This window comes from Clarias gariepinus, chromosome 5, assembly GCF_024256425.1.
Source record: "Clarias gariepinus isolate MV-2021 ecotype Netherlands chromosome 5, CGAR_prim_01v2, whole genome shotgun sequence".
NCBI classification, from domain to species: Eukaryota; Metazoa; Chordata; class Actinopteri; order Siluriformes; family Clariidae; genus Clarias; species Clarias gariepinus.
In genome coordinates, this window is record NC_071104.1 from 15,116,713 (window position 1) to 15,128,727 (window position 12,015).

General features: G+C 37.3%; 1 protein-coding gene across 2 annotated transcripts; it reads left to right on the forward strand.

Moving 5' to 3' along the window:
- Positions 1–3,650: 3,650 nt before the first annotated feature.
- Positions 3,651–11,517, forward strand: slc5a3b (solute carrier family 5 member 3b). 2 transcript variants are annotated; one of them, XM_053496682.1, is made up of 3 exons: positions 3,651–3,925; positions 4,655–4,782; positions 7,015–11,517. In XM_053496682.1, exon 3 carries the CDS (start codon positions 7,285–7,287, stop codon positions 9,415–9,417), a length of 2,133 nt encoding a protein of 710 aa, XP_053352657.1. In that variant the 5' UTR covers positions 3,651–3,925; positions 4,655–4,782; positions 7,015–7,284; the 3' UTR covers positions 9,418–11,517. The 2 variants fall into 2 exon arrangements, with proteins under 2 accessions (XP_053352657.1, XP_053352656.1); XM_053496681.1 differs by lacking the exon at positions 4,655–4,782.
- Positions 11,518–12,015: the final 498 nt, after the last annotated feature.

Below are 12,015 nucleotides of genomic sequence, written 5' to 3' on the forward strand. Positions count from 1 at the left end.
GCACCTTACAGTCAATAAGTTGACCATGCAATCGTCTTTTGATTCATACACATTCACATTACATACAAACTTATACTTATTTTGTTTGTGTAAAGCTGCTTTGCGACAATGACAATTGGTAAAAGCGCTATACAAATAAAATAAAATTGAATTGAATTCTGTATACCAGAGTCTTCTAGAGGCAAATGTGAGGCCATCTGACAAAAACAAAACAACAACATAGAAATAAGAAAAGGAGGTAGTAACTTTTGAACACATATGTTTTATTAACAACCACAGCTGACAAACACATTTTTTCAGTATATTTAATATTCAAGGTTAAAGATTTAGTGTCATTGTTTTGAACAATAAAATGTCAATAGCATACTCCTCAGAACAGTGTCATCTTAACCCCTAAAATCACACATCACAAATACATATCTGGTCTTTTACTACTAAATACACTCAGGCTGACTGACAAACATTTTCATGACACGTTGCATTATGCTCATGGTATTGCATACTTTTTATTGCACACACTGCATACAGTACACATTCAGTCATGATAGTGCATGATGACTCTACTGTAAATAGTTTCCTTATATCCTGTTTCCACATCTTGAAGAAATTCAGTGCAAAGTGTTTTGCACGAGCACAGGCTAAGACCTACACTTTAAATACTCAGAAGTTATTTTGGTTTACGGGACCTTTTTTAAAATTTGTTTTTTATTTAGGTTTTTAACTTGAGTGATTTGGTTAGAGTTAGCGTTAGATCGCAAACAGATGCTGCAAAAGCAATGCATTAGGAAAGAGAGAGATAAACAGAGAGACACAGAGCTAGAGAGATTCTCTATCTGTATTCCTCTTGTTCTAGGGCACACACATGCAAAAGCCTGTTATCACAGTAAGCCATTGTATGGAGTGCTAAGCACAAAAAAAAATTAGGGTTGCAAAACACTCTGTTTCAAGTACAAAAACTTTCTGTTGTGTGGGATTCCCAGAGTACAGATAAAGGTCATGAGATGTTTAAAAGCAATAATTCTTTACTCCCAAGTTTCTAATATGCTTGTGGTTGGCTTAAAGCCATTACAGTATATCCGTAAATACTTTATACTTTAACAGTAAATCACTTATGTATATTTTCATTGCACATGTTTGCATATTTCATATGAAACTCATTTACACACCCACATACAACTGGAGTTAATTATCACCTGTTTAAAAAAAACTGTTTTTAAACAGAATGTAAAAATCTGGTTTCTAGAACTCCTGAGGTACAGTAGAAGACCCAAGATTAATTTGAGAATATTCTAAGAAATATACAGGTTATCACAGAAACCAAATCCATGGTATAAAACAACAACAACTTATTACTCAGCTGACTGAGAATAAATTTAATAATAATAATAAAATAATAATAAAATGATCACACTTGATAAGACAGGCAATTGTCTAAAATCTAAAAAATGAAAATCTTGTTTATGTAACCCAGATTTTTTCAGCGTTCACCAGTCTACCTATGAGGTTGTGGGAAATAAGCATGCTACAGTTTAGTATGCAACTAATTTCTTAATTAAGCCGAACAGCAAGACAAGAACTTTTTTAGCCTTCCATATCTATGCTCTCTCTCTCTCTCTCTCTCTCTCTGTTCAATTCATCTCTGCCCTCTGAGTTACACTCAAGATTATCTATGTGAATCCAGGGCAGATAACAACATGTTACTCAACAGAACCAGAAGGAAACACAACTAGCAAATCAAATACCACACATGCAAAAATTCAAACTAAATAATAAGTTGCTGTAAATTATAACAAAATTACCACAGCAGTAATGCTTGTTCTAAATTAAAATATGTGAATAAATAAGTACTTTATCAGTGTACTGCACATCATAATAAGTAACATAACTCAATACAGTACACTTAAAATAATCCATTAAAAAAACATTGTGTGCAGGAACTAAGGTTACACTTGTTTATGAGGACTTGCTATTGTGACCCTGGCATTTAAGTCATAAGTGGATGTGATGGGCATTTAAGACTGATCCACTGATGATGAGGAATAATACAGGCCAGGTGTTGCTGGTCTACGATAGTCTACACAGTATTAAGGTGTATGTTGATAGTATTAAAGTGATCTTGCCAAACGTTGTATTTGTTGTTGCCAGGGTAATATTCCACACTTTAATTTTAACTGCAATTTCAGAAACAACCACACAGTTTAAGAGGATTCAAATTAATGTACTAAAAAAAGAGAAATGTTTTTTTTTTTTTAGTGCAGTGATTTGATTCGAGGACAAGGGCAAGTGTTTAATAAATGCCCAGATGTAGCAAAAATACACTACCATTATAATGATTATGATTATGCAGTAAATATTTTCAAACATATGAGGCAGCCTAGTAAAGTTTAGTGAAGACAGCCTGTCTGTGTTGGCGTTGCTTTTAGGTCTAGGGTTAGGGCTAGTGAATAGTCAGAGTAATTGTCAGTGCTAAATGTGAGAGGGAAAGGCAGGGATGATTAACCCCTTAGAGGGGCTAGGCCCTAAATAAGAATGTATGATTAATTAAAAAGGGCATGGCCAGTTTTTCTGCGTGTGTGTGTGTTTCCTGATTTTGTTACATTATTAGACATTTTAAAAAGTGTAATAAATATTTAAATCTAGCCTGTTTCTTATAACATTTTTTCCACTTAAAAAATATTCCACATTTAAACAATACAAAATGAATTTAAAAACAAGAGTTTACTGTAACATTTAGCTTAAATTTAATTTAATAAAAAAAAAAAACGACATTGTTACTGAGCATGTATCTGTCACTAGTGAATTATTATTTCGAAACAAACTTGCAAATATTTCACTCCTATCACACGGTGTGAAAATGTGTAAATCCTGTACAATGTGTTGGATTATAAAGAGACTGCGACATTTTACCTCCATAAACTCCTCCAAAGTCTCAAAACTCAACTCAATAGTGAGCTTGCAGGTTGAGTGGCTGCAATCACTCGGATGCAGGCAGTTTCTAACACCTTTAACAGACGCAATTTTTGACTAACTAGCGCTTGTGGTGTTTGATCGTGTGTTTGAGACTAATTCTAGATTCTAGATTAAAGGCTTTTAATGATTTTTAATAATGTAAACCTATAAAATACATTTCTGTTGAGCCACTCAGAAGATTTTGCTCTTGGTATAGAATCGTTTACATCTGAGCCTGATCAGCCGAACACGGGTCATGACGAATCAAACTGAAATAGCCGATTGACCAGCTCATCTCTATTATAAACACACAAACATTTTTTTTAAATCGAGACAAAAGAATCTTGATTCAAAACTGAATAATTTTTTTTAAATCCTTACTGCTTTATATTAAGCCCCTATGCCCCCTTGTTTTTGTTTGTTTGCGTGTTCTTCTGTTTGTTTTACTAATATTTATATCTTTTATTTGTAGTTTAAATGAGATATTGTAAAAAAAAAAAAAAAAAGAAAAAAATAACATTTTTTTTATTATCATTATCATGTCAAATAATGGTTTGATGTTGATATAAATAGAGGGTGTAGAGCTCTACACTACACAAGGAATGCTGGGAGCGGGAGCGGCTTAACCCTGGTGTGCGCGTGTGCGCGCTCGCATGTGTGCGCCCCTCCCACATGTCCACTCGCTGTGGGCGGAGCCTCGACTCATTGCTCAGTGTTTTAAAAGCGTCTGTTGAAGCGCTTCTAACTTATTCTTCCAGCACCACTCTGCGTGATAGAAGAAGATAAACAGACTGAGAAACCATTAAACCATCAGCATCTGGATTGTTTAAAGGTTATCTGCTATCAACTGCGTGTTGGAAGACGTGGCCGAGTGTGTGAGCTCTGTGTGGCACAGTCACTTCCGGAGTCGTTATTTTCATTCAATGGAATCTCAAGTAGCAACGTTGTACGGTTTTAAGTCGTACCTTTGTACATGGTAAGTCGTTCCTTGTAGTCGTCGCCTCATTTGACAAACAGTGGGAGTGTAACAGCCGTAAGAGAAAGGGCTGAGAGACAGTGGTGCTCATTGTTGTGTTCTGCTGATTGAGAGGACTGAGAGGAGTAGTGCCGTCTTGTGTCATTGCACGGCAAATTGCAAGTTCGGCGAGATTTCGTTCTACATATAAGTAATGACATTGTAACAACACCTTAATTCTGGTGATGATAATGTTTTCAGGTAACAGTGACTGAGAACGTGAAAGTGGGAGAGCGCGCGAGCGCAGGTCACTTCTGGAAAATTCCACGCACTTGCTGCTTCTTGATGAGCTGATGATGCTCGAGCGCGTTTGTCTGTTGACGTGGTCTGGTAGTGTGATTAAACCTGTCACGCCTTTCGGAGGCCAGGGCACGCCAGTGTTAACCAGTGTTTTTTTTTTAAACTGTTATTTGTCATTTTAATCTAAACACTTCGCATCATAATTTTGTTTTGGTAATAAACTCCGCTGTGCCGTTGCTGACTGCCATCTCAGTCACAGATCGATATCACTATCTTGGTGTTTCCGATTACAGAAAAAAGAAAGAAATATGTCACGTGTTAATGTTATGTTTTATCCTCCTGTAGCTTTCATTTCAGCTCTCGTGCGCTGTTTTTGTTTTGTTTGTTTGATTTGATGATCAGCTGTAACCTGTGTCAATAATACAAGCTACTACCTGTATGTCATTGCAGGCATTTATAAGAAAACATGTCTCGATGACCTTGTCATCTCCTGTCATCAGCTGATCTGTTGCCAAGGGTTACCGGAGCCCATCTAAGTGAAGAGCATGAACATTGAGCTCAATTTTGCACAGCTATAAGTAAGAGTAGAAGCCAGGCTTCTCATCATTCTCTCTCTCTCTCTCTCTCTCTCTCTCTCTTTGTCTCTCTCTCTCTCGACAGAAATTTCTTTAAGGGAATTAGATCAGCCTGTCTGTTCACAAACCTTTAATAGAGCACAGGCTTACATGTCTGGCTTCAGCATCCCTTTTTAGGAACTGAGCGAATCCTGTGATAAGCAAATAATTTGGAAGGGCAAAAATCTTAAAGGAAATAACACTGTAGTTTATCAGTATCGGTGAACGTGTGTGTCTTGCTAGAATAACGAATAGAGAGTATCACCGCTGAGAGTGTACAGAGAGGAATGAAGGACTGAGAGAAATTACTTATTAGGGTTAGGGTTCAATCTTGGCCTAGCGTGTGAATGAAAACTGTATGCCATGCGATATATACACCAGAAGAGGGCAGCATTACAGATTGATTCTGGTTTCGAATAACCAAATTCAATAATTGTCAACAGTTAGAACAGCTTCAATGTGCAGATAAATGATCTGGTTTCAGATTTGGCGGAATTGTAGCCTTATTGTATGTGTGTTAAAATGTGTAATAGTAGAGCAGTGAAAGGAAGTTATCAGATTAATATGAATAGGTTATAAAATATAAATATTTTTTAGGCGTTGCTCTGGCATTTGTGGTACTTGCAGTTCAACGAAGTAGTTTATGATTTATATATGTCTATGGAAAGCTACATCTAAATTTTTAAATTTGTTAAAATACAGGACGTGCCAAAACATACACAGGGAAAATTTTTTTTTTTTAAATTATATTTGAGTTCATTTATAAAACATCCTCTAATCTATTGCCATTTCTTTTTAAACACGCGTGGAGTCATCTTTCCCACTCATGATGAACTCATGGTAACATATCTTGTGTTAAGATTGCAGTTGCTCTTTGAATGTGTTCCTTTAAATGATCTTTGTGCTAAATCTTTTATTGCTACACCTATGGCCGTCATGTGACCACCGTGCAATTTTCCAAGATGCTTGGATAAAAAGTTTTAATTTCCTTATGTATGAATACCTTTGTGTGACCATGTAGTTAAACCTTGTATGAATATATTGTAATAATCCGACAATAATTATTATTTATAAATAATTTTGACAATAAATAGATCTCAGTAAAAGGAGTTCAAATATTATATTTATTCATATTTGTTATTTATTAAATCATTTTAGTGGGTTAGACATTCAGTGCTGGGCCTAGCGATAAGGAGGATAGAAAAAGAAACACTGAAACAGTTGCCTTTTCATAATGGCGGCATTAATACCTTATGTAATGTTCTAATAACATTATTAATTTCATCCTAATTTCTGGTGGTATTCAAGTCAAACCCAGACATTTGATGAAATTTCTTATGAATGAAGGTGCAAAACTGATTGACATTTACAGAGGACTTTAAGTACAGTACGGTTATGAGACTCTTAGTCATAGTAAAAACATTTGGATTGTGCAAAAATTGTAAAGAAGACTATGCGTCTCTGAATGGCTTAGAGTCCACTTCAGTCATTCCTGTGGACATTCAGAGAGTGGCATGAGCCTTGAAAATTAATGGATAAATAGCCACCAACTTGAAACCACTTGCCTTTTACATTCCCTGTACAGTCTTGACCTCACTCCAAGCCATTTCCACCTGTTTTGACCATTAAAGGAGTTCCTGGGAGGCCAAAATTTTAGATGTGAATCAGGCATTCCAATTATGGCTTCAGTGTACTGAAAAAAACGTTTTACCTTGCTGATATTCAAGCACTAGTAAAACTCTGAAATAAGTGCATTAGTATAGCAGGGAATTATAAAGAGAAATAAAGGGAGTTTTATGTTTTGTGTTATTCTGCGCAGTAAAAATTCTCGGTTGAACCAAAGAAGTTGAACGTCCCTCATATGTTAGTGGTTTTCAACCTTGGCTTTTGAGGATCTCTTGTGTTTCACATTTGAGTGTTTTCCTGCTGTTTTACATCACTTCAATTCAGAAAAGGTAATTAATAGTTAAATCAGTGTGCTGGGGGCTGAGAAAACACAAAAATGTGCAGTGCAGAGGTTTCTCCAGGACTGCGGTTCAAAACAAGTGTAATACAGTATGTGCCTCTATAAGTGAAAATGATTTGTATTACCATTGTGTGACTCTACATACAGCATTTGAACTAATGCATGTTCTTTTTCTCTCTTTTTTATTTCTGTCTTGTTATCTGTCTGTCTCTATCTTTTCTGTCTTGCAGGAACATAAAATCTAGCCGTTGGTAGATGAGAAGACTGAGACATCTTCCAGAGAATCTTCTCTTCATGAGGGGCATCAAGTGGATTGTTTTAACCCTAAATGCTTAAACTAAATAGTAATTACCCTAAGAGATGGTGGATGCATATGCTCCTTTCTAAGAAGACACTAAACCAAAGATTTAAAAGGCTATTTTTGTTTCTGTCTTTATTTAAAGACAAATTTATAATTATATATTAGTATTATTTTGAACTTTACTATTAAACATTTAAACATGGCATCGTCAATGGAGGTAGCAGACATTGTAGTTGTTGCACTTTATTTTATTCTTGTGCTTGCCATTGGCTTTTTTGCCATGTGGAGGGCCAATCGCAGCAGTGTAAGCGGTTACTTCCTGGCCGGACGAACTATGAACTGGGTGGTGATTGGAGCGTCCCTGTTTGTCAGCAACATCGGCAGTGAGCACTTTATAGGCCTAGCTGGCTCTGGGGCAGCAAGTGGTTTTGCTGTTGGTGCCTGGGAGTTCAATGCCATTCTTCTCCTTCAGCTTCTGGGCTGGGTGTTCATCCCGGTCTATATCTACTCTGGAGTATACACAATGCCAGAATACCTTTCAAAACGCTATGGAGGAAAACGGCTAAAGGTTTACTTTGCTGGTCTTTCACTTTTGCTCTACATCTTCACCAAACTGTCAGTGGACTTATATGCAGGAGCTCTCTTCATCCAAGAGTCTTTAGGCTGGAATCTCTACCTGTCAATCATCTTGCTCATTGCCATGACAGCATTGCTAACAGTAACAGGTGGCCTGGTTGCTGTGATCTACACTGACACTATTCAGGCCATACTTATGATCGGCGGAGCATTGAGCCTTACAGCCATCAGCTTGATTAAGGTGGGTGGACTGGAAGGTGTTAGAGAGAAATACATGGAGGCTGTTCCAAATGTCACTGCCATTCTTGCCAGGCACAACTATAGTTTTGCATACACCAATTCCTGTCGGATTCACCCAAAGACAAATTCTCTCAAGCTCCTACGAGGGCCCCTTGATGAGGACATTCCCTGGCCTGGGTTCCTTTTAGGCCAGACTCCAGCATCCATCTGGTACTGGTGTGCTGACCAGGTCATAGTACAAAGAGTACTTGCAGCTAAGAACATTGCCCATGCAAAGGGCTCCACCCTAATGGCAGGCCTACTGAAAATTCTTCCTATGTTCATCATCGTTATTCCAGGGATGATCTCCAGAATAATGTTTGCAGATGAGCTGGCATGTATTGGACCTGAGCACTGCATGGCAGTGTGCCACAGTCAGGCTGGCTGCTCTAACATTGCCTACCCCAGACTGGTCATGAGCGTAATGCCAGTGGGCTTGCGTGGACTAATGATGGCTGTTATGATTGCTGCACTCATGAGTGACTTGGACTCTATCTTCAACAGTGCCAGCACCATCTTCACCCTGGACATCTACAAGATGCTGCGCAAGTGTGCCTCATCCCGAGAGCTAGTTATCGTGGGCCGAATGTTTGTGATCATCATGGTAGGCATCAGCATTGCTTGGGTGCCAGTTATCATTGAGATGCAAGGTGGCCAAATGTATCTATACATCCAAGAAATGGCAGGATACCTTACACCACCCATTGCTGCTCTCTTTCTTCTTGGAATTTTCTGGAAGCGTTGCAATGAGACTGGTGCCTTCTGGGGTGGCATGACTGGCTTTGTTCTTGGTGCCACACGTCTTATCCTTGGTTTCATCTATCGTGAGCCTCGTTGTGATCAGCAAGATGAGCGACCGGCTTTCATCACTCACGTCCACTATATGTACATAGCTGCTGGACTGTTCTGGATCTCAGGCCTGGTAGCTGTTGTGGTCAGTCTTTGTACTCCTCCTCCAAACAAGGAGAATATTGAGCGCACCACTTTGTGGGGACTACAAAAATTGAAAAAGCTACCGGTGAATGATCAGAAGGAGATATACAAGCTATCCAATAAAAGTTCTGCCCACTGCAATGGTAACAGCACCTGCCAGAAAGACCTGCCACTGGACGTCCACAAAGAACAATGTCTTGATGGGGCTGATATTAAACTCCTTATGCCTTGCCCTAATGACCAGGATCCTATGACACCCAGCACAGAGGCACCAACTCCAGTGGACACATACAGCAATGGCCATGCAGAATTGGTCGGGCGGAAGGATGAAGGCAAAAGCAAGTCAGGGATATTCCAGTGCCTATTTGATTGGCTTTGTAAACATAAGGAAAATACAGCAGCATCAGCACCAAAAGTCATTGAAGAAGATGAACGAATTATACAGGAGATGCTTTACGAGTCCCCTAAAATCAAAATTTTGCTAAACTTCTGGTTGGTGGTAGTCTGTTTAGTGGGAATCATCATGTTTGTCTACTTCTTGTAACATCGTGCTCTTTTACTCATTGGACACATATATCAGCTATTTATTACTACAAAGGCTGTGTGGGTTATATAAAAATACTTTTTTTTCTTTTTTGAAAAGGTGGTGTTGGGGTATTCTTAAAAACATTTGTTTGTTTAATTGTCATTAAATCAAATCACCAAGTGTGTGAATACATTACAACCAGAAGCACTTCTGCTACAGTGGAACTTTTATATTAATACAGTATGTAATAACTGTAAAATCTGTGAATTCTGCCTTATTTATTGTAAGCAGTCCTTTATCATCAAGCGTGTTCGGGTGATGGCTGTTTCATGTATATGCATTTATCATTGTTGTTTTATGTATTAAGATGTATAACAGAATCTAAAACTCAACAAAATTGAGTTTTAGATTCTGCTATGTTAAACCTCCCACCTGTATTGTCAAATTTGTTCTAATCTTACATTAGTAAACGTTAAAAAATCTGTTGCGTCATATTTCGTAGATTTAGGTCATACAGGGGTAAAAAAGGGAAATCAACATGTGTTTGATGTACAGATATGCTTATCAGTGCTGTTCTAAGTGTAGCAAAATTTGTGGAAACATCACTTTTCCTGTTGGGCGCGTTTTAATTATATATTTCAGCTACATTACTTAAACTGTGAACCTCTAAGGCCTTGTTTAGACTGCCAGCCCAAATCCAAGTTTTGCTATACAAATTGAAATCAGATTGCTTTCATATAGTCTGAACAGTAAAAAAAACACATTAAATATGATATTTTCGATGTGTGCAAATCCGACATCCGGAGGCAATTTGAAATCAGATCCAAATCAATTATAAAGTTGTGGATGCTTTACCTGCTCAAATCGGATGTCAAACTGTCCATTGCATCACTCACGTTATGTCACTGTAACGATGCTATTGCAATATGAAAAGTCATGCCCTTTGGGGGCTGAATTTGTACAGGCAAGGCTAGAGGGAAGTAGCATGCTGCATGTAATCATCTGGTATCATTACCACAGCAACCATTGCAGATGTGTCAACAATGTTTCGGATTTGGGCTGCCAGTCTGAACAGAGCCAAATCCGATCTGGCCACTTTCAAAGAACAGTTTGGACAGTCCGTCTTAAACATTAAATTTGTGAAACAAATTGGATTTGCCTGCAGTCTGGACAAGGCCTTAGAGCAATGTTTAGTGCTTATATGTACACAAATGTAATATTCACCACCAAAATGCCTTCTTGTCAAGTAGAAATCCCCAATTTTGGGATTTATCTAAGTGATGGGTGAAATTCTGTTGACTAGCGTCTCAAAACTTTCACCACTGAAACATAAACCATTCAAGCACAGCATGTTTTTCTGCGGATGTCAGTTCATTCTGCACTTCAGGACAAACACCAGCTAGAAACATCTGCTTAAATCACAGTGACGCTTCAATTTGACAATATGTGAAAGCATATCACTTATCCCATGTCAGGTCAGCTAAGCTTGGGATGTCTAATTTTGATTGCTGTGCAAAATATTTAGTTCTTCTAGAGGAAGAATTTCATTTTGTGGTTGTTGTGGGAACAGGCATTGTCTGTTGTACTGATTTTGAATAGACTATTTAGTAAAAGAGGAATTTATTGTTGTTACATGAAGAGGAATTTACCAAAGCTGACTATTTTTAAGTCAGGAATTGGTATCATATCATTTGTAATCTTTTTGTCAATATTTTGCTCTTCGGGTTGTGTTGAGTCTGGTTTTAAAAACCTTAAAGACCAATAGAAACACTATAAATTAGTATTGTGTGTACGTAGTAAACAAACCACAGATACAGCTATAGAATACAATTTTTCAATGATAAACAATATCTCCTAAGTCATGTGCTAAAGCTGAATGGGATTCTAATCTGTTTACAAATTGTGTTATGAGTCTTACCACTTCTTTGGTATTGCCCCCAAGTAAAATTAAGTTAATTAAAAGGTAAAAGGTCTGCTATGTTAGCTGGCACTGATATATATTGGGAAATGAGCATAGCTGGATTAGTTAAGACTTGGGATTGTTCCTATTTTTCTGGTCCAGCAAAAATACATAATGTGAATGAATGACAAAATAAAAATAAACTAGATTTTTGTGCATGTGATTTTATTTTGTTAGTGAATGGTTTAAATTTTGGCCCAGGGACAGACATCTGCTTTTTTACTTTTTCCATTTTTAAGATGTCTTTGCTGCAGAAAGCCTGAAAGCCTTTATTTGGATGATGTTCTGCTGAGTATAGAATAGTTTTCCATTATGCTATTTAAATTATCTTCACAGATAATATGGAGATTGTTCAAAATGCCTTCAAAATAAGAGAAATATATGAGGAAATAATTAAGACACTCATTAAAAAAATGTAAATCAAGATGTAATGTCATATTCACATTGGGTTAAAATTTTCAGGATTGCACTGAATTAGATTGTTTGAATGTATTCAGGCCTGACGGTCCAAAATTGTGAAAAGGCAAATTTAAAAACAATTATTTTGTTTACTCATTGTTTTGAGTGCCACCCCTTAAATTTTGTGGGAATTTTATTTTATTATTTCCATTTTTTTTAATACGAAAGCACTAACTTGTTTATGGTCAAATGACTTC

Bases quoted from the DNA above. Each gene is read 5' to 3' on its own strand.
- slc5a3b (XM_053496682.1), top strand. From the start codon at position 7,285: ATGGCATCGTCAATGGAGGTAGCAGACATTGTAGTTGTTGCACTTTAT.